Here is a 22,123-nt window from a genome sequence, read left to right as displayed (position 1 = left end):
TATGTATGCATGTGGATGTGTGCCTGTATGTATGTGTATGTGTGCATGCATGTATATGTATGTATGTAGTATGTATGTATGAATGAATGTATGTGGATGTGTGCCTGTATGTATGTATGTATGTATGTATGAATGTATGTATGTGTATGTGTGCATGCATGTATATGTATAACTGCCCATTTCTTCCCTTTCCCTGTGTTTTTTCTGCTAAGAACCATGGTGGTTTGCAGGCCTCTGAGAAGGTTCCTTGTGCACAGATCCATATTCACCTCTCAGACAGAGTTAATCCGACCATGGAATCACTCTCACCTTCTTCACAACACCACAAGACCACACCGTCTGTTGTCATATCCACCCATAGTAGCAGGAGGAACCCTGCCATGGAAACACACGTTTTTCCATAGCCATAGGATACTCCTCGATGAAGACGATGATGATAAAAGAACTAAGAATAATAACAACAAGTCATCACCATCACCATCATCAGGAGGAAGGAGCAACAGCACTGTAGAAGAGACCAAACGACTGTTGAAACTTGTGAAGATGGAAGATCTGAAGCAACATTTGCTTAGCACTGGCCGTGAATCTATGCCTTATGTGGATGTAATTAAGCTATGCAAAGACATGGGTTTTGCCACAACAGATGTCGGTGCGGATGCCGTCGCCAGAAGCTTGGATGATGCGGGTGTTATCTTCATATACCGCGGCAATGTCTTTCTTCGCCCAAATAAGGTGATAGTTGCTCCATGGCTGTGATCATATAATGAATTCTTCATATCTGACAGCCTCCATGATGGATTAGATCATGTTGGGTGTGTGTATATGTATGCATATATGTGTGTGTGTGTGCATGTATGTATATATATGTGTCCATGCATGTTCGTGTCGAATTGTGCACTTATTCATGCCAACATTTGCTACATACATGGATATATACATTCATATTCCATATTATATTGTTACATTCATAATGCATCAGGACATGCTGGAAGATCCACAATATATATATATATATATATATATATATATATATATATATATATATATATATGTATGTATGTATGTATGTATATGTATGTATGTATGTTTGCATTCATATACACCTAGATGCATATACATACATACAATCTATACATTCTTTTGTATGAGATCCAAGAAACTATCACATATCGTGATGTTGTTGTCTCAATGTGATGGACTAGGACATGTGCGAAGATCCCTGCAGGTATGTGTTTGTATGCCTTCACATACACCCACACTCACTCACATGCATAATATATACATCTAGAAAGGCTTACGTGAAGTTTTATGTTAACAACATACGCACAATCATAGCGACATATACATGCATGCATACTGTTTTTTTTTTTTTTTCCGGGAAAAATATCCTTTCATTAGTTATGAACAACATTACAAAAAATTTACCTACCATCAAGCTACCATTGATCTGGTGCATTCTTCCTTAGGTCCCATCCCTCAACACTCCACCACTCCTTAACCAAGTTATGTGATTGGTGGCGGGAACAACCATACTGGTGGCGCTAAGCACCATTTAGGTCTTGAATTTTGTATTGTGAGAAAAGGGGTCTTCTTCCAATAGACAATAAATTCGAGACGTTGCAACACTGCAACATCTGTCTCACCTTTAATATCCTCATACTGTCCTTTCAAGGTATGTACCATCTCCATCCAGACATTCCGTGTACTTTCAGTAGTAGACGTGGTTAACCAATACTGTTAACCAATACATTCAGTAGTAGACGTGGTTAGATACGAAAACACATCTCCTTTTCTGTTTTGTTACGTCGTTAACGGTTTGCATTTTGCAATATCTTTTGACTTGTATAATAATGGACAATCCGTTGCATTTTGCAGCTTGCAGGATTATTAGCTAATGCATTACCAATCTCATCAATCCCAGAATATGATCCGAGGAGGAAGGAATTCGAACAATTGGAGAAGGAGAAGGAAGAGATCGACAAAATCGCACACAAGAAAGCTCGGCATGTCATTTGGGGAGTGTTTGGGGGCTTAACATTTCAGTCACTATTGTTCTTCCGCCTCACATTTTGGGATCTTTCTTGGGATGTCATGGAACCCATCACATTCTTTGTAACATCCGCGGGTCTCATTGGAGGGCTCATGTTCTTCATTTTCACCCATAGGGAACCATCTTATCAAGACTTCATGCATACTATGTTCTCAAACAAGCAAAAAAAGTTGATGACTAAAAGAAACTTTAATTTGGAAAGGTTCAAGGAATTACAAGCAAAGTTATACACCCAAAGAGGAAGTGATGCCCCTTCTCTCTTACCATGAGACAACCTCACTGTGCATGAAAGAAAAGGGTATGATGTATGCATGTGCATTCCTCAAAGAAAAGAAGCATAATACTCGGCTTATTTGTTGGTGGCCCCCATACACTTCTACACAATAATGGCATGTTTCGTTACTTAGTGAAACTTATTAAGAAAAGAATCACACAAATAAATATGAATTAGTGATGTTGCAAGCAAGACACATATTTCCACATTGTTGTGATTCATGAATGTCTAAACTAACCAAGTCACTTAAGTTCATGATAAAGAAAGAAAAGCGGTAAAATTTTAATTGCATGAAGCTCATGATGGTCACATATATTTGTATTAACGAATAGTTAGAACCTCTCCATCGATTTGTCAATACATGAATTGCTCATGCAAATGATTGATTATGTATTTTGTTCATTTGTAAAGTGAAAACTTCAAAAAAAAACTTTGAAGCTCCAAAATTAATGTGGGGCAAGAGGGAGCATTGAACCGAGAGATGTTGTAATGCTATGGAAAAAATCAATGATGTGCAAATGTTATTGCATCCCCAAGCTCATAGTATAAGGGCTGAAATCCTAACCTTGATCTCTCCTTCACATAATGCGCGAAACCTTCAACTTTAGGTATTTGAAGAGGTCATCTTGCCTCGAGTTCTAGTTGGTGGGAGGAAACTCTGAGCTCGCCTATAGATTTGCGAGCACTATGGAGCATGTAGACGTTCATGCATTTCAACCACAATACTAACCCGTCCTCAAAGAAGTTTACGAAACAATGTTTGTAGTAGTAGGCCATCTTCGAGGGAAGAGGCTCCCTAGGTATGATCCAAGTCATCCTGTTCGAGGTACAAAACAACCACAGGATATTACAAAGCAATGTTTTGTTCCGTGTCACCATTTTGGCGAGGTGTAGAATTTCGGAAGGGTGGGAAGCCTCTCAAATGTCGAGCCCGTTGTTTATGTGAGTTGCATTATTCTTTCTAAACTTTGGGCGATCCGAAGTTCAGGAAGCCTTGGAAAGATCCGCAACATGGGGGTCCAAGATGGAGAGTTGTTTGAAGAAAGTGAGGGAAACACCTTCATTGCCAGTTGATGTGGATTCTTTGCGTCAATAACGAAAGGATGGCACACTTGCACACACATATTGACCCATACCTACATCATACATCATACATCATACATCATACATCATACATACATCACATACATACACTTTTACACAAACATCGACGTGTCTATTATGCAACAAGTCATAATAGGGTTGGTGAGGGAATCACAACCATAGACAGTGCATGCCACTTAGTTGGTGGTGCGTGCGATCTGCACTGTCCGATTTGGATAATAAAAAACGCACGACCAAAAAAGTTGTCCAGAGGTCGCCCAACTCTGATTCCTCAGTTGCCCAACCTACCTTATTGTCGAATATGGGTATATAATGACCGTATTCACATTGTCTGTCGAATATGGGTATATAATGACCGTATTCACATTGTCCCATTGGACACACTAGGTTTAGGCTATATATCTGTAAATAGTGGAAAGGGTAGTTGCCCTAACTCAGTTAGTATTTAAACTGACTCTTGTAACCTAGCTTGGAGGTTGTTCATTTTTTTGTAGATTGTGCTATTGTAACTCTTTGATAATAATACAGTTACATCTTGCTCACCCCCACCCACCTCCTCTGAAACCCAACTGAACCATGTCCACCCCATGTCCACCTCCACGGCCTTGGGCTGGGCCGTTCGTCCTTCATCATGAACTCATTACTCCACCGCCTCTCCTTCTTCCAATGAGCGGAAGCCTTGGCTGGTTATGAATGGAGGTCTGCTAGACAAAGAGGTCCTCGTTCCCATCGTCAATCAGGGAGATGATGCCATACCCTTTGGCGTTGTTGAACCACTTCACCTTGCGAAGTTTTTTAGGAGCATCACTAGCCATCACGAACTCGCTCGGTCCTCTCAGCTCCTCTCTCTCTCACGCTTTTACTCTCCAGAAGAAGAGGGGGGTTTAAGGCTTAGGGTTAGCTAAACCCTAGTAAGGCAACTACTGACAGAGGGCTCATAGCTGGGCGACTATTGTCAGGGTTGGGCGACCTCTGACAACTTTTTTTTTATCGTGCGTTGTTTTTAATCCAAATCGAACGGTGCAGATCGCACGCGCCTTCCGTCGAGTGTATTACTTACATACATACATACATACATACATACATACATACATATATATGTAAAACTCCTCTTCCCTTTAAGAAGAGTAAAAAACAGAGAGGAGTGAAAACAAGAGGAAGGAAGAGGAGATTGAGATGGTGGAACGATGGCAGGGTATGGTGAGAGGGGGAGTCATGGCATCTCTCATCTTTTGCCCCAACACAAGAGCCCTCAAGGTACACACACTTCACTCGTTCACTCTCTTCTTCCTCTTCTTCTTCTTCTTCTTCTTCTTGTTCAAATGTTCCTTCTGTTGGTGTTGATCTGAAAAGAACACGGGAATTCATTGGAATTAAAGCAATAGTTTTTACGATCTCTGAGCAACCAAAACAAGGATACTCTGTTTTCTCTTAACCGAACAATGCAAAATGTATGTTTCCAAAATGATCTCCTTGCTCTCTTTTTTCTTGAACGAAATTCTCCTTCTTTTCATTTCCACCTACTGGTTTTGATCGATAGCTCAATCATTTTGTTAGCTTATTAATGAAATTCAAATGATTTCATCTGTTTCGGAATGAAATTCATCTTTCTTCTTTCAACATTTTCTTCCTCTTTTTTTCTTTCTCTTTTCTTTTTTCTGAACGCAATTCTTGTTCTTTTCAATGCCTTCATACTATTTTGGATTGATAGTTTGATCACTTTGTTCATTTTTAATAAAATTCTAAGTATTTTCATTCATTCTGCATTTTCTTCCTCTTTTTTAAGAATGCCATTTGAATATTGTCTTCTTTTGTTTTGGAATGGAACTTGAATATACATACATACATACACACACACACACACACATATATATGTATGTATGTGAATGTATATGTATATGTACATTGTATGTGTGTATATCTGTTTTATTAATGTAACCACACATTAATAAAACATTTGGGTGGAAATTGTAGAAGCCTTCAAGCAATGCATTACTCTTCATGGGCGACTCAGCATCTGGAACTGGAGACCCAACTATTGAGAGGTTCTCTGATTTGGAGACTATAGTCGCTATACTACTCTCGAAGTTTGAGGACCGCCTTGTGAACACATGGGTTGTGGAAGCCCCCAGATTTAGTGGCCCTTTCGCATGCTATGATGCATTCTTGCCATCCATTTCCCCACGTGGAGATCCCTTATGCTACGATCCACAGAATCTTACGGCTTCACGAGCAATTGTTTCATTACTTCATGATTGCCTTGCAAAGGTACCGACTGCCTATGTCGAGAGTCATGTATCTATATGTGTCGAGAGTAATGTTCAGTGTTATTCATTTTCTCTATTTTGAGAGTCATTTGTCGATCTATGTTTGAGAGTAATATATACATGCATATGTTGTGTATGATCATTTTAGTGCAGGTGAAACAGAAGATTGAAAGCAAAGACAAGTTCTCTGAAGAAGAAGAAGAAGAAGAAGAAGAAACAAGAAAAGAAAGAGAAGAAGAAAAAGAACAAGGAATGCAGTCGATCCCTCCAACCTTGCTTTTCGGTTTTAGCAAAGGCGGGGTTGTGTTAAATCAGCTTCTTTCTGAGATCGCCTTTTTCGAAGAACAGAAGAACAGAGGAATATTAGACAAAAACACGGGAGAGCAACTTCGATCGAAGCTTTTGTTCCCGGGGTCGATCCCCGACCTTCTCGAAAGCATACATGAAGTGCATTATATCGACGTGGGTCTAAATCGCCCCGGGGCATATCTGACGGACCAGCACATTCTAGAGAAAGTAGTGAAATTTGCAGCATCGGGTCCGGGACTTCGCATTGTCTTCCATGGAACGCCTCGGCAATGGAAGGACCGGGATCGCCCGTGGATAGCCCAAGAAAAAGATACTTGCATCAGATTACTTTCTATGTTGGCAAAGACCGATGGTGATAAGGTTCGGATATTCGAAAAGCTCTACTTTGAAGGCGAGCCCCCGAGCTTAAGAATGCACTTCAAAATACTCGAGTGTTTTACTATGGATTGATAGGGTTGTGGTTTGTTTGTGCCTTTGGTGTTGTAAACTGTAGGTTAGGAGTTCAGTCTCTGTAACCCACCCCCCTCATTAGAAAATGTATATATGTATATGATGCTTGTGCAATGAACTTATGGAAGAAGGTCTGAATAAAACATGCTTATCACTAGGGCTCACAAAAAAAGTATTCTTTGTTTTTTCAACAAATCAAAACACATGCTAGGTGGGTTCGTTCGTCCCATTTTCTTAAAGTACGAACTGTTTTGTATTTATGTCTAGTAAAATGGGCAATGATTTTGTATGGTGATAAAAAGATGTTGTATTTCCCACTTCCATGCAAAATATTTTGTTTTAATGCTTATATATTCGATGTTGTACTACTTATTTACGTTCAAAACATTTTTCACATATAATTATATTCGACATTTGAATTAGTGTGTAGTGTGTACAGTGGGATTGAGTTTGTAGTTGTAATAGTATTTAGATCCCTAGAAGGGTTTAGAGTTAATTAGTTTGGTTTTTTTTTCAGGGTTGGGAGGATCCCGAAAGGATGTAGCTCAGTTGGTAAGGTTGCCCAATGGAAACCAAAAAGGTCATGGGTTCGACCCATCCTTACTTTGATTGGATAGTTTCATTCCAATCACAAATATCCACATTGAGTTGATATATCTCCAAACCGTAAAGCTCCAACCATAACTCTCCAAATGAATAGCTTAGCTTGTAGCATCATTTGAGAACATCAACCTTGTGCCTTTATCACATGAAACCATCAGGTAACGGGTTTATAAAAACCTACCCCTTATCGTAAAGCTCCAACCATAACTCTCCAAATGAATAGCTTAGCTTGTAGCATCAATTGAGAACACCAACTTGCCTTGATCACATGAAACCACTACGTAACAGGTTTATAAAAACCTACCCCATATCTTTATGACCTTTTCTTCCATCCACTTATGTTTGTCAATCAACAAGTGATAAGCATCATTTATTGATATCATAGTCAAATCTCCTATTTCCAACAGATGTCCAATCAAGCTCTTAAGTCAACCATATAAATCAAGAATCTTCATATGATGATAATAATCATTGCAACTTTTCCCTGATAAAAAGTTATTAACCTCTTGGAGTACGAAATGTTGATCTAGTTGTTCGAACGGCCATTGATCTTCTTTATGACACCAACAGGACATCCATGACTATTAACAAACCCAGTCTAGCGATCCGATTAAAACATCCTTGACTGCTAGCAAACCTAGTCTAGCGATCCGATTAAAACATCCTTGACTACTAGCAAACCTAGTCTAGCGATCTGATTAAAGCATCCTTGACTGTTAGCAAACCCAATCTAGTGATCCAATTAAACCATCCTTGACTGTTAGCAAACCTAGTCTAGCGATCCAATTAAAGCATCCTTGACTGTTAGCAAACCCAGTCTAGCGATCTGATTAAACCATCCTTGACTGTTAGCAAACCCAGTCTAGTGATCTGATTAAACCATCCTTGACTGTTAGCAAACCAATCCAGTGATATGATTGAACCATCCTTTAATTGTTAGCAAACCCAGTCTTGCGATCCGATTAAAACATCTTTACGTAGCCCAGCAAACCGATTAAAGCATCATTTTCTATTACCAAACCCAATCTAGCGATCGTTCGGATTAAATCGAAGGTTAAGAACTTATTTGAACTCCTTTTATCCCTATTATGTATGTATGCATGCCCTAAATTCATTCATTCATTGATTCATGTAGAGTGTAGCAGAGATTCATGGTCATCCATGGCCATGTCTTTCCTCCTCCTCCTCCTCTTCCTTCTTCTCCCTCATTTTGCAGACAAAGCCATGCACCTCTCCCACGCCTGCAGAATCCTTCCCTCCTCACCCCTTCGCCTTTCCCATACCTCGCCGTTCCAGCAATCCCCCAGTCCTTTTCTTCAGCTTCCCCGCCGTAGAAGCCTCAACTTGTTGCCTCTGCACGAGGAGAAGACAAAGAAGAAGAGCGATGGACACGGGAAAGGTCTTTCCATCAGCTACAGTGCCTTAATTGCTGATTCTCTCCTCGATCTCCTCGGAGGGAAAAGACAGTCAGAATCTGTAGATCCTTCTCTCTCTCGTCTGATATTGCCATATCTTCGCTTCCTTGTCCCTCCGGAGGTTCGGAAACAAGGGAAATCCTCATCGTTTGTCGATTCTTACCAGGTCTGTTTTCACCTGTCTTATTTTGTAGATTATTTTTTCCTTATCACGCATTTGATTGATTGATTGATTTGATACTTGATTCTCTCAGTTGTTTTCTTTGTCTTGTATTGACTTAAGCTTAGATTTCTTACATAAGCTAGTGAGTGCGGAAGAGATTAGTAGAGTTTTCTTGTTCTTATATTCTATAGAAGAGAAATATAGAGCTTTTTCTTGGTTCCTGATATTGAAAGAGATTTGTAGACGTTTCTTGTTCATTTGATTTCCGAAGATGTTTCATGTTGCTTAATTTCAGAAGAGATTTCTCGTTCCTTGATTTGTAGAGTTTTCTTGTTCATTTGAATGCAGAAAAATGTATAAGTATCTCTTGTTCATTTGATTTGGGAAGAGTTCCAAATCTTGCTCATTTTATCTGGAAGAGATTTATAGTACTCTTTCTTTCAGTGATTTCTAGAACAAATGTCTAGAGCTTTCTTGTTACGGTTTTCAGAAGATGTTTGTAGTGTTTTCTTGCTCTCTATTTCGGAAGAGATTGTAAATATTTCTTGCTCATTTGATTTCAGAAGAGATTTCAGAAGAGATTTCAAGAGATTTCTTCTCGAAAGAAAAATAAGGAACTTCTTGATCAACTGATCAATTGGCCTCCATCTGCGATTGCTGACTTAGCTAGGAAAGCAGTGGAATGGAACGGTGACAAGTCCGTAGTCTTGAATTCTCTCAGCGAGGCGACATATCTTGTATGTTAAAAGCTCTTTTTTCAATAATTCTATAATAGTAATACACACTAAGGTTCAAGAAGCATAGAACTAGGATAAAGAAAGCTCAGTTTGGACGATTATCAATATGTATGTGCATATATGGTAAGAACATCTCTTACAAAAATTAGAAGCTGAAGTAGTTATGCTGGAGTATAAAGTTTTGGTCACACATTTACCAGCACGGCTTTTTTGGGAGTGTAAATATTGTATTGGGTGAATGCAATGGACATCCCTGGGTGAGTAGTCAGACTCTGACAATGTAGTTTCCATGCTTTATAACAAAATGACTGTGGAAGTAAGAATTATCTGTAAAAAAATGACGATGGAAGTAAGAAACAAGCCATAATACAAAAGAAAAGTGAATGAGCCTTTAATGAACTGAGAGGACAAAGTACAATGGTATGAGCAATCTGTGAGAGTGTGAGAAGCTTTGTGATTGGGCTGCAGGAAACAGGCTCAAATGTGTATACAAAAGAGAGATCAGATTGCTGAAATCTTTGTGAGAAAATTAGTAGGAAATGCATACAGAAACAAATTGAGCATATATTTCATGGAGGCCATCTGATAGTATACAAATGATATATTACATGTTTCACCCCAGAGGAGGAGGGGAGTTCACACACTTGTGTTTGTGCTATCATCGATTAGTGGTGTGACTTGTGCATATACAAACAAACCAAATGCTCATGCAATGGAGGCTATTCAAGAGTTTATGAATACAGTTCATTGTGAAGGAAGCAGTGTTATAGGAGGTGCTTTTAGGGTTTGACTATCTTATTTTATCCTCTTATGTTGATCAATAAAGAAATACTGAAAGGGGTGCCAATCCAATAGGGCGTTGTCTTCCTTGTTCAGGACCAGTTTAAGTTCATGGATGTGAAATTATGTATTACTAAATTCAAACTTTTAAGGAGTTGTGTCTTTGTATATATGGGATATGCCTCTGCTGAAATTTTTAACTGATGTGGTGGTTCAACTTGTGGTATTCTGCCATCCGAAAATTCCATGGGCCAGTTTCAAGTGGAGTTAATGCTGTGCAGATAATTGGAAATTATCAGACTTACTATATAACATTCCTTTGTCTGTCAAAAACATCATTACATTCTTATTCGTTGGCCATACATTACCATATGAGATTTACCATTCCACTGATACACATCTTGACAATTGTTATGACTAAATAGCTAATGTCGTAATGAGCCTCATTTTAAGGAAACAAGTCATCTAAACGTAGGATACAGTAATCATGTAATCACAAAAATTCAATATTTGTGGAAATTTTGTTCAAGGAATGGCAACTTGCATCATGAATGAAATAATCATTGGTTGCATTTTTTATAAGCCTAAAATTGCTAGTTGCAATTGTCAAAGGATTTCAGACAAGATAAGGCTAGGTTAAAAGACAGGAGCTAGAACTCAAGAAAATTTATTTCACATGAGTCTTGTAGGTAACCTATTTAGTTGAAGTGGAAAAGAAACCTTTAAGAAAGTCAGGAGGCTGTAATCTTCTAAAATATTTACGGAAGCTAGAAATTTCTAGAATTTCTACGTATGTGTCAATACTAAATAAATGAAGTTTTAGTTGCAAAACTGTGTTTGTAAAATAAAAGGGAAGGTGAGGGAGAAGATTAGAGGACAGAACGTCAAAAGTGATGATTCCAATGGATGTTCACTCCCGTTAATCATAAGTATGCCATCCTGGACAAGGAGTTATCAATATGTATTGAACTTGTACTCAGTACAGGTGCCAGATGTGGAGGGATCAAATGAAAATCATTGCCAATTAACAAAGTATACTTATGGACACCGATTTAAACAGAAGGTTAGAACTTATGATCATTTCCCTTTAATCTACTTGCAGATAAACTTGTTACGCAAGTTTCTTAATGATCCCCTTGTATATGGGTTATCCAGGAACTGAATGCATATTTTGCCTTTCTTTTTGAGGCGATAGCTGAATTGGCACCATCTGTAGGCTTCAATGTATCATTGAATCGATTCGACTTGTTTCATGGTCACTTATTCTTAGCTCACGATACTGGGAGACTGGGCATTTTGTAAGAGTTGACCTTGTCCTTGAATTCCTCAATTACAATGTCTTACATGTTTGTACTAAAGATACATTGTATCTTCAGATTCCATGCAAGGGAATATCCAGCTTTTAACGAAGAGACATTTCCTGTGCATCTTGGCTATTGTCAAGTAGGTGAGGTTGCATGTGGCTATTGGTTCTCTTTAAATTAATCCAAGGGTTCGATGTGGCCTATTGTTTTGGTATTCTTCTTTTGGATGATAGATTATCATTTTTCATTATCACTCCTCGAAATCTGTATATTCTGGTATTTCCACAATCAGCACACTCACTACTTGAAATCTATATTTATTTAGTACTTGATTAAGATATCACCACTCCTAGACGTCTATGTTTCTGTGATACTAATATACAGAAACCATAGTAGTAATCTGGAGTTTTTTAAGCATGTAGTTTCTTGTAGAAGTGACAGTTTGTAGTTATCGCTAACAGTATTTTTGAAACTGAGATCAACATGATGTATCAGTCTCTACATGCTTGGGTAGAATTGTGCATGGTTGTAATGTGTTATGTACACGAACACTTGAAAATTGAAGATTATGGGGTTTCCTCATAACAGATATGCTTTTGCAAGAATGTTATAGAGATTGTGAAGTGGCTTTGTTACATATTCAGGTTCACCAGTGACTTATGATGATAGCATGAACTTTCGCAACATTTTATGGTTGGCCCCAATGCCTGACTGCTCCAGTAATGGCTCAAGGGAAGGGAGATGGCTTAGTTCTGGTATGAAACCTTTGATTTTTCCTTGTTTCTGATTCTTCAAAGGGAAAAAGACCTAAATATGATTATATATATCTGAAATTTTGGCAAGCAAATATAGGTTATTTTGGAAAGCATACATGTTGAATTTGTAACTTGAAATCTGCATAATATGTAAAACCTAAAATTTCATTTTTTAATGATTATATATCTATGTGTACATATATGTAAACATAATTAGGTGACTTGCTATGTCAAATACAGGATCTCTTATTGTCTTGGATGCCCATCCTGATGGAATAATCTATAGGGAACTTGTCCCAGAGTATGTTGATGTGGTACGAACTATATATGAAGGTACAATACACACAAACACACGCATTTTTCTTTTTGGAATTTACTTATGGTTTTATGCTTCATTCTAAGCTCTAAATGCATTGCTTTTCAGATGAATTTGGGGATGTGGTTGTTGATCTCAACTACTTTAGTACATCACACGATAATCCCGAAGATAGACTCTTTATCTGTTGAAGCAAACATTTGACCTCTGCTTTTTTCCTTTGAAAACCATTTGTTCACATTCTGAATATCAATGACTAAGCTCACATTAGAATCATTGAAGATAAAACTGACATGGACCAAAACACTTATCGTATCCATCCTCAAATTATGTAATATGGAAACCATTGATAATAACTGACATGGATGGATCCAGTATCTGGGAAAAGGCAATATAACTATTGCAATTTGAGCGAAAGCAGTGTAATAAGTCTCTGAAATCCACAATACCTTGTCATCCATTGTAAATCTTTCCAATATCATTAACATATCCTTACAAAAATGGTTGCCCAAACAAGTACCAGAATTCCTACAAATTAGTATTAAGATATTAAATTTGGGAAAGAGAATTCGAACGAGTCATCCCCACAGTATTAAGGGGACTGTCTAGAACAAACAAAGATGCAAGTTATTGTGTTAAATGCAGGTATTTGTTGGTGCCAAAGTAATGTAAACCTATATACCAAGCTAAAATGTACATGGGTATGTCATGTGATAAGAGTGTTGGGTATCAACGGAGAATATTGACTAGTCACGATCTTGCTAGCATTATTGTTAGCTAAGTAATAGTATGTGCCATTTAATCAATTTACATTACTTGAGCGGCATGTCCTTGAATTAAGATGGTAGTTCCAAATTAGTGGATAAAATCATGGGTACACTTAATCATAGATTGAATACATCAACATTTCATTAATTGATTATGCACATGGATGCATAATCGATGATGAAAGTCTATTTTCCATTTTACACTTGTAACAGACCAAACAAAAATAGCTAACAAAGGATAAACTTCTACTCATACCTATCCAAGTTCGGTAAACCCAAATTAGACCCGATGAGTAGCCAAAAGGATACCCACTATTGTTGTAAGAGCTCTAGATGATAACAGTATTGGGTGGATGCATTGAAATCTAAATGCAATGTACATTTTGCCTGCCCAACGATTCAAATGGATATTCTATGGAGGGGGCCAATATGTTCGGTTTTCATCACGTACCATGCAGGCTGCGAAGCCAAAAAGAAATACACATCGGCTTGATTGTTCGCAAAGCAAAGCAAACGACCTCCACTCAACTGATAAGGGTGGGGACAGGGCCGGACCAGACTGGACCGGACCCCAAATGGAGTTTCTGGGACCGACAGACTACAGTGCGTCTTGATCCTAGACTCGACTTTTCATCATCAGTGGGACATGGGGCTGAGATGAGTCTCCAAAGCTTGGGTTTTGGTTTCACACGAGAGAGAGACAGAAAGGTCTATTGTGTGTGTGTTTGTGTCTGAACTTGGGCTTGGGTTTTATTGCTTGTTGGGTTTCAGAATTAGGGTTTCTGTCTCCTGCTCCTGACCCTCTTACGGCCATTGAATCTCCATCTCTCTCTTCTCCGCATTTTTGGACTCTTTCCCCCCTCCATCTCTAACTTCCTTTTTGATATCCTCCTCCTCCGTGACTTTTTTTTTTTCTGGGTTCCAGAGATTGTTGAGACATGGTGAGAATCAGTGTGTTGAATGATGCGCTGAAGAATATGTATAACGCCGAGAAGCGTGGGAAACGCCAAGTCCTGATCAAACCTTCATCCAAAGTTATAATCAAGTTCCTCACAGTGATGCAAAAGTTCGGTAAGTGAAATGATCTACGCCTCAGTTGATAAACATGAATTATTATGTATGATCTGATAGAATCCATGCTATGAGATATATAAATATGTATTATGTATGCATGTATGAATGTATAGTATCTGTTTTTGTACGAATGTGTGTGTATATGCATGTGCCTATGTATGTATGAATGAAAATACGTGTGTATATATACATTTGTCTGTATATGCATGCCTGTATGGACACAGTTAGGTAATGTATTGCTCATATATACGTAGAAGCATGTCTATACTTCAATGCATCACTATATTAGGGAAGGATATTACGACAAATGTAACTGTAAATGGCAGATTGTTCTCTTTAGTAAAGCCAATATCTTTTGACTTGTTTTAGGATATATCGGGGAGTTTGAGCTGGTAGATGATCATCGTGCTGGTAAAATTGTTGTTGAGCTCAATGGTAGATTAAACAAATGTGGAGTTATTAGTCCTCGCTATGATGTTGGTGTTGGAGAGTTGGAAGCTTGGACGGCCCGACTTTTACCTTCAAGACAGGTCAGCATTCATAACTTGCTTAATTCTGTGTCTCAAAAGATAATGTTTGTTACGGAAAACACTGAAATGCCCTAAAGAGTATTTCTTTGCTTCCCCAAATGGCTCTTGGATTTTGTTACCTCCCCAAATGAGAGGGAGGCATGAATTGCCCATATCATAAGCTAGAGGTATTCTTAAGAAACGTCATAAAAGGAGACTTGATTTTGAAATTAAAAGGCCTTTTTTGATGTTTACCATAATGACTCAAAGGTTTTATAAAGTTTTTAGAGTATGCCTGATGTGATATTCTGGTAATGCTTGTAAATTTGATGGTGTTCTGGTAAATGCCCAACAATTTAGGGGTATGTTGGTGTTTTTCTCCAAAAGGAATGATCAATAATGCTTTAGCAGTGAGTGTGGACTCTAAATGATGATCAATGGCATTTAGAGCGACTGATAATGTTAGTAATAAATATCTTGGTAACAAACTCTACCCTATGGTTATTACAATAATTGTATTTGGGTTGATCACTTTTATTTACTTCAAAGGGTTTTAGTGGGTTTACAATATAGATTGCTTTCTTAGATTTTCTGATGATATGGTTTGCAGTTTGGCCACATTGTGCTAACAACATCTGCTGGAATTATGGATCATGATGAAGCTCGACGGAAGAATGTTGGTGGGAAAGTGTTAGGTTTCTTTTATTAAGCAACTCATGTTTGTCTTCAATACTTGTCACTCGAAAAGTGAGAGATTGAGTGAACAAGCACGGTCATCATTTGTGGAACTAAATATTTCATAGTTACTTGTCCAATCTCTACTTGTATTCATGAGTTTGAGTTTTGGCTTCAGTAACTTCCTAACTCTAGAAGGTAATTTATATCGTGATACCATATATGATGCCTATCATCACCCTATAAGGCATACTTGGTTCCTTCTGGTACTATGCAAAGTCATATCTTAACAAACAGCATTGAATGTTAAGTTATTGTCATATCTCACAGAATTATTATTCCATATTTTACCTTTCACTAAAAGGTTATTGTAAATGTAGCTTATCGTAGTGTAGGAATTCTCTGCTATAATACTGCTTCGGGGTATTTGCATTTAAATCAGTAAGTTCTAAAGAGGTTGTTTATCCAGGAAACTTAATAAGGGTATGAGCAGAAGTGAACCCAGGAATATGATCTCTTGAATTTGACACATTTAACCTAGAATGAGTCCCCATTCTGATATCAGTAAGTTGACGGAAAATAGGCTGATGCGTTTTCCAGTGAACTAAAATTGGGGGTGATCATTATAACCGGAATCAGCATGTGTGAGTATGCTTGATAGACTACTGCTACTAAAACATTTACATCAAACCCTCCTATTTACTTAAGTGTGTGTAATCATTGCTAAAGCTGAGTAGGTGTGTTTTTGACATGCTTCTCCATACCTTTGAATTCAAGCCACAATTTCTTCTGTATTCTGTGTGATATCTTGTGCTTGATCATGCACCAAAATGACTTCTGCTTGTTTCAGTCTGTTTTTAGAGTCCAATGAACTAAATCAATAAGAATACTGTAAGGTTGTCGATATATTCCATGATATTATTTCAGGATATATTCCATGGACTTGTCAACATGGCATAGTACCAATGGAAAACATATCTGTCAATTTTTAACAAGGACAACAGGCAACTATGGATGACATTTGTGTTACTTTTGAATAAATGTTTGGTATAGTATCTTTGGGAAGATATTGAACTAACATGAGAAATGTACGTGTTGACAACATTACATTACATTAGTTGATATTTGCCTTAAAACTTTATGTGGGCCATTAAATTCAAATTTGTTTATTTAATTCTATTACATGGTCAACATTTGGCAATTCTAGTATGAAGGTACATTTATTGAGACAACATAGGTGACTAATTACATTCCCTTGTTGGGAAGGGGTAGAGACAATCCACGTTTTGGGTATTCTAGTCTTAAAGGTGAAGGTATGGGATGGGGTTGTCAACCCATGAATTTGGGTCCAAAATTTTTCAAGAGTTTAAAGAATAACTTTCATTCCCTGAGCCTATTTCCATATTTTGAATGTTAGATGAAGTCAAGTATTGTGTCATGTTGGATGGTTTCTCTTGAAGTCATTGTCAATTATTGTGTACAATATAAGATTTTGATCAATTACTTCAACTAATAGTATTCTCCTAGTTAAGGAGCATTTGTGCATGTTGACAAGATGCCTTCAAAATTACATGTTTCTTATTCTTCGTGATGAAATGGGATGGATGTGTAAGCTAAAGGTTCATCTCTTTTACTTAGTAAAATGATTCCACTTGAAAATCAAACCAACCATATGTCCATGAATAGTTCTTTTTTAATTTCTACATAATGAACTAGCTTATTGTTTATGAGTAACATGTTGATTATGTGGCCATCCCTACTTTGCTATGTAACGTGCGTCTTCCATTTCTCTCCACAAGTAACCCCTTTCATTGATAGCCATGTCTCATTCAAAATTGTTAATCAAGTGTTCTTTATATGAATCCAATGATTTGATGAACTTGGTTATGCATATCATCAACACTAGAGCACTTGAAGTACTGAATTCCTTCCTGCAAAGGTAAATAAGGCATATTGGTTTTTGTCTTTTTTACAAGGCTAGAATCGTTGTTCTACTTTTTCTTATCAAAAAAGGGGAAAGACAATATGTTTTGCTCAATGCTCAATATATTATCTCATTAGTTATGTGTTGATATGACAAGTTTTGGTATTCTTCATTTGTCTCTTAGACTCTTTGTAAGATATAGCTCACATTGACTTTGATGTAGTAAGTGTGTTTTTTTTCGCAAATCAATAAAGTTTTTCAACCTATAGTTTATTTGATGGTATGAAAATGCATGTGTGAATGTATGTTTATTAGCATATCATTTTGTCGAAAAAATTATTATTTTGGCGCTTGGGTTATGGAAAATGGCTTCACAAAGTCATTTTTAGGAGCAAATAGTTGGTGTGCATGATGTTTAACTAAACCTACAAAGTTTTTTTTGTCATGAATACAATTTCAAACTAACTACTTGAGACTTCAACCCACAATATTAATATGAATAAAAAACATGCTTGAGTGGCAAGTAAACCCAGACCCAAGGAAGCTAGAAACTGATTGTAAACTCTGGATAGTTGACAACAAGCTCGTATGTGATTTGGATTGGGATCCACTAGAGGTGTGGTGGCAGAAATTGAAAACGGTCAAACTGGAAAGGTTTTTCGAGTACACTACTATGCTAGGAAGGAAAATCATTGGCTCCAAATCAATGGGCGCTGCTCTAACTCACAATAGTTGGAGGGACAAAGGCATATCTTATGACTTGTTGAAGTTGTTTTGGTGGAGACTATGGGCGTTCGATATGCTAGAAAAAATAAAGCTTTGGTTGTGGCTTCTTAGTCATAAAGCAGTACCAGTGGGGGAGTGGCTGAGGTGTCGTGGTGGTGAGGTTGGTTGCAAGATATGTGGACACTCTTTGGAATCAATCCCTCACTGTTTTTGGAATTGTTGAGAGGCTATTAACATTTGGGGTAGAAGTCTCGGGATAGTGGCAGCATGTGGTGTGAATGGGAGAGTTGTATGGGGGTCCTTATAGGGGCTGAAGTTAACAAGGGAAGGTTGGGTTGAACAGTTAAACCCCCATGATCATGGGTTTATAGTGCGGGGTGGCAAGGTGTTTCAACGTGCTGGAGTTTGACCTGGCACTAACTCAGAATTTTTTGAAGAGATATGGATGATGGTGGCTTGTTTATCGATGTGGCACATTTGGACCAGGCTTTTTAAGTTTGTTTTTCAACAGGAAAAGCTCCCTAGCGGTGAGGTGTTGTTAAATATCTTGTTCGAACTGGTATCTTGGTTGCGAGGATAGTACATTTTGATTCAGGGGGAATCTGATGCAACTGAAAGAGCTCGGTCAAAGTTCCTACTGAAATGGGGTAGTTCTCCTATGGTGGGCAAATCATCATCAGGGCCTAAAATGGAACTACCAAGCACCTCGATGGCTGTTTCCACCAATGGTTTCCATTAGTGACCAGGTGTTGTAAATATATATAGATATGGTACAATAATTACTAGGTTATAGGAGTTGTTGGGATACTTTTGTTGAAAATGAGGTGGGGACTATGACCACTTTGGTGAGAAAGCTAGTGTGAGGGTTGCTGAAATTTGTTGGTCTATGGTGTACTTTGTTTGCTAAGTAATGCGAAGTAGTGTTTTTTTTGCAAAAAAAAAAAACATGCTTGAGAACTTACCTATAAGCACAATAGTTTTGTAGATGGAATTGGTGGGAATGTGCTGAGTATTTTATATGATACATATACATAATGATTCACATCATGCTTTTAGCTAGCAATTTCTTGTTTCAATTTTGCTTTGACAATATTATAGTTAAGGATTATTCATAAACATATTTAAGATTTATAGGCATGGGTATGTAATAATAGAGGTATATGGATTAGAACATGTTAAAAATTGTGTGCTATATTCAAATTTCATTCCACCTGTTGTTTCGGGATGATGAGACACTATTGCATTTAGTCATTTTGACTCCAATTTAAATTTCAGGAAGTAATATGGAATATCAAGGGAAATAAGGTTCCCATTATTTAAATATAATAAAGCTTCATCATCTAGTCATGAAATTGATAGTAACATCTTCGATATAACTGTGAATGGTGCATATGCTCCCCAACTTTAAATCAACTTAAATGTTCCACGAAATTGAACTTTGATGTGAATGTGAAGGGTGCATATGCTCCCTAACATTACATCAACTTTAATGTTCCAATGTGAATGACAAGTGTAAATGCATGGTTTGAAATGTGGTTGGCAAGTAAGAAACGGCAGTATACAAGAGATGGATATTCAACACCATGACAATAAGAGGATAGGACAATAGTACACAAGTAGTGTAGACAAGTGATGTGAACATTTTCCCATCTATAACACTTCTTACGTTTTGCATTTCTACGTACGATTCACTTCAATAACGAAGATAGTCTAACATGAATGCACAAAATCACAAATATGCAATTTGCTTATTTGTATACAACTTATCCTAGGTTTCTAGACAGAAGCAATATCTATTGTTGGTTGCTTCATACTCCAGCATGTTGTTTCTTATTTGTTGTTTCTTATTTATTTTCAACACTTCTATGTTATTGCATGGAGGATGTAGGATGCTCTATTGTATATATTTCGGAAATACCAATTCACTCTTTCTTTAGTTTTGTTCCATCCATGAGTTAAAGACCTTGTTTATGATTGATGGAATTCTTTAAGGTGTTTTTGTCTAAATTTATCTCATATTGTGCTACATTTACATCTCTCAAATGATATAACGGACCCACTATAATGCAATAAGAAGAAGAAGTTCATGCATTAATCCACACAAATACGTCCAGTATAAGAGTGTGGTGACAAATAAATTTATTTCTCATCTCATCCTTATCTAATTGTATGGTTATATTATTGATCATTGCAAAGTGTTGTCCTTTTCCTTCCTTTGATATACTTGGAATAGAATTTGTTTGGACATAACTTACTATAAATCTACTATGAGGTGGCCCCAATCCAATGAATGGTGGTAAATACTTTCTAACTAACCATGAAAGGAATGAGATTTAATTATGTGACATCACACAAACAATAGTTAAGGAATTGGTTGGGGTACAACTTGACAATTGGAGAAAGGGAATATAATTAATAAGATGAAAGAGAAAAGATTAAGGATTTGTCTCTAGTATAACTTACAATAACCCATTGTGCAAGAGGTTTAGGTTAAATATACTTGTTCAACGTTACACAAAATCAAGATAGGAATTAAGACTTGAGAGTTTGTCTTCCCATAGCCTACCTATAAAGATCCCAAGATAGAGTCAGATGGAGAAGAAATAAGGAAGGGGGATTAGATTAAACATGTGTCTAGAGATTACACAAAGCATTGGGAAAGGGATTACACGAAGGTTTGAAAACAGATGGAGGAATAGGAAGTTCATGAAGATAGAGAACAATGTGAAAATAGATATAGATATAGATTAATATAAGAAATAGAGGATGCTTATGAAGATATACAACTATCCATAAGAGAGAGAATAGTTGCATCCCCACAACAGAAGGAAAATGCAAATTCCTGGGAAATGGAGGTACTTTGGACTTTGAGAACATTGTAACTAAAGGATATGCATTTGTTCCAACTTCAATTTCTGTGAATGTCAAGGTTTGAATCGGTGACAATATATGATGCAATGTCGACTACTGAAAGGATAATAATGGAATTTGAAATAGCTAGACATGATTGAGTATTCCATGAAGTTATACGGAAACTCACTCAAAGATACAAGGTTTGCCAACTTTGCAACACCCTATTGAAGATGTCCTTGAGTTTTCACGTGGGGTTGATTGGATAATATAAAGAAATAGGTGTATTATGAAATCAAATTCAAACGGTGTTTGTCACATGTCAAGTCACAAACATGAGTGGATGGTAGAGAGTATTACGTGAGAATGAGAAATCATAAAACACACATAATGATGGCAACTATGGTAGAGATGGGTTAGTACTACCATCTTCTATTCAGTGTTAAGGTGGATCTAGAGGGTTATGATTGGGAGGTTTGTCCCTAGAAGATGCCTTAAGAAAATGGGAAGTGTTTCTTTTGCACAACATCACTGGAACATAGTAGGCATTGCTTTATTACTTGCCCAATGTCATGATCTAATTGGACATACGTTTATTGAATGCGGACTTCTACAATTGGGGCTTCAAAATCTCCATTCTAATGAGTCTTCTCACTAGTTGATATGGGCTTCTTCTTGCAAGCTTTCAAGTTGTTTTTGAGTTCTTTAGCTATTGCTTGCTATGGCATGCTTGGTGTTTGTGTAATGCCTTTGTAGTTGTTGGAAATCTCGGAATGGTATTGCCAAAGGAGATCAAAACATGTAAGTTGGGGTAAAGCATCATATTCGTCTTTTGTGTTGGTCTTTTCATTACGTCGCTTCTCAAACTTTAGCAGATCTCAATCGAGATCCTCTTCTTGAGATATTTGGGATCGACGAATGTGTCCTAATTGGGGATGGTATACGCAAGACGCTTTTGTATTTATGTGATGGCATATTCTACTGAAAGTTGGAAGGGAGCCGATGTGGCAATTTTTTGTTTATTTGACAGAGAGGAAAATGCTTTCCTTTGGGGAGTGTTCATTTCGTTAT

General features: G+C 37.4%; 4 protein-coding genes across 5 annotated transcripts; all 4 read left to right on the top strand.

The window, feature by feature from the left end:
* The first annotated feature begins 188 nt into the window (after positions 1–188).
* LOC147853862 (calcium uniporter protein 2, mitochondrial-like) lies at positions 189–2,520 on the top strand. The gene is made up of 2 exons (XM_087332699.1): positions 189–732; positions 1,876–2,520. The coding sequence occupies exons 1-2, from the start codon at positions 217–219 to the stop codon at positions 2,317–2,319; spliced, it is 960 nt and encodes a 319-aa protein (XP_087188825.1). The 5' UTR covers positions 189–216; the 3' UTR covers positions 2,320–2,520.
* Positions 2,521–4,519: 1,999 nt separating this feature from the next.
* On the top strand, positions 4,520–6,672 carry LOC147853861 (uncharacterized). 2 transcript variants are annotated; one of them, XM_087331850.1, is made up of 3 exons: positions 4,520–4,685; positions 5,406–5,696; positions 5,849–6,672. In XM_087331850.1, the coding sequence occupies exons 1-3, from the start codon at positions 4,605–4,607 to the stop codon at positions 6,452–6,454; spliced, it is 978 nt and encodes a 325-aa protein (XP_087187976.1). In that variant the 5' UTR covers positions 4,520–4,604; the 3' UTR covers positions 6,455–6,672. The 2 variants fall into 2 exon arrangements, with proteins under 2 accessions (XP_087187976.1, XP_087187975.1); XM_087331849.1 differs by having other exon boundaries at positions 4,524–4,685; positions 5,403–5,696.
* A 1,519-nt stretch (positions 6,673–8,191) lies between these two features.
* LOC147853860 (T-box protein) lies at positions 8,192–13,001 on the top strand. Its single transcript, XM_087332395.1, has 8 exons — positions 8,192–8,638; positions 9,211–9,372; positions 11,138–11,215; positions 11,308–11,450; positions 11,529–11,599; positions 12,101–12,211; positions 12,452–12,544; positions 12,636–13,001. Exons 1-8 carry the CDS (start codon positions 8,219–8,221, stop codon positions 12,716–12,718), a joined length of 1,161 nt encoding a protein of 386 aa, XP_087188521.1. The 5' UTR covers positions 8,192–8,218; the 3' UTR covers positions 12,719–13,001.
* A 1,151-nt stretch (positions 13,002–14,152) lies between these two features.
* On the top strand, positions 14,153–15,872 carry LOC147853859 (small ribosomal subunit protein uS8z/uS8w-like). The gene is made up of 3 exons (XM_087331809.1): positions 14,153–14,365; positions 14,738–14,898; positions 15,488–15,872. Exons 1-3 carry the CDS (start codon positions 14,233–14,235, stop codon positions 15,584–15,586), a joined length of 393 nt encoding a protein of 130 aa, XP_087187935.1. The 5' UTR covers positions 14,153–14,232; the 3' UTR covers positions 15,587–15,872.
* Positions 15,873–22,123: the final 6,251 nt, after the last annotated feature.

Source organism: Azolla caroliniana, unplaced genomic scaffold (assembly GCF_043228905.1).
Source record: "Azolla caroliniana isolate FFs.n. ecotype wild unplaced genomic scaffold, voAzoCaro1.0.p SCAF_16, whole genome shotgun sequence".
NCBI lineage: Eukaryota > Viridiplantae > Streptophyta > Polypodiopsida > Salviniales > Salviniaceae > Azolla > Azolla caroliniana.
This window is presented reverse-complemented; position numbering and strand designations above follow the sequence as displayed.

What these genes read in the sequence shown, in the direction of transcription:
- LOC147853862 (XM_087332699.1), top strand. Translation starts at nt 217, where the DNA reads ATGGTGGTTTGCAGGCCTCTGAGAAGGTTCCTTGTGCACAGATCCATA. An exon ending in TCTTTCTTCGCCCAAATAAG is followed by an intron (nt 733 to 1,875) that starts GTGATAGTTGCT and finishes TGCATTTTGCAG; the next exon opens with CTTGCAGGATTATTAGCTAA.
- LOC147853861 (XM_087331849.1), top strand. Translation starts at nt 4,605, where the DNA reads ATGGTGGAACGATGGCAGGGTATGGTGAGAGGGGGAGTCATGGCATCT. An exon ending in CCAACACAAGAGCCCTCAAG is followed by an intron (nt 4,686 to 5,402) that starts GTACACACACTT and finishes TGGAAATTGTAG; the next exon opens with AAGCCTTCAAGCAATGCATT. An exon ending in TTCATGATTGCCTTGCAAAG is followed by an intron (nt 5,697 to 5,848) that starts GTACCGACTGCC and finishes ATTTTAGTGCAG; the next exon opens with GTGAAACAGAAGATTGAAAG.
- LOC147853860 (XM_087332395.1), top strand. Translation starts at nt 8,219, where the DNA reads ATGGCCATGTCTTTCCTCCTCCTCCTCCTCTTCCTTCTTCTCCCTCAT. An exon ending in GACACCGATTTAAACAGAAG is followed by an intron (nt 11,216 to 11,307) that starts GTTAGAACTTAT and finishes TGGGTTATCCAG; the next exon opens with GAACTGAATGCATATTTTGC. An exon ending in ACTGGGAGACTGGGCATTTT is followed by an intron (nt 11,451 to 11,528) that starts GTAAGAGTTGAC and finishes TTGTATCTTCAG; the next exon opens with ATTCCATGCAAGGGAATATC.
- LOC147853859 (XM_087331809.1), top strand. Translation starts at nt 14,233, where the DNA reads ATGGTGAGAATCAGTGTGTTGAATGATGCGCTGAAGAATATGTATAAC. An exon ending in CACAGTGATGCAAAAGTTCG is followed by an intron (nt 14,366 to 14,737) that starts GTAAGTGAAATG and finishes GACTTGTTTTAG; the next exon opens with GATATATCGGGGAGTTTGAG. An exon ending in GACTTTTACCTTCAAGACAG is followed by an intron (nt 14,899 to 15,487) that starts GTCAGCATTCAT and finishes TATGGTTTGCAG; the next exon opens with TTTGGCCACATTGTGCTAAC.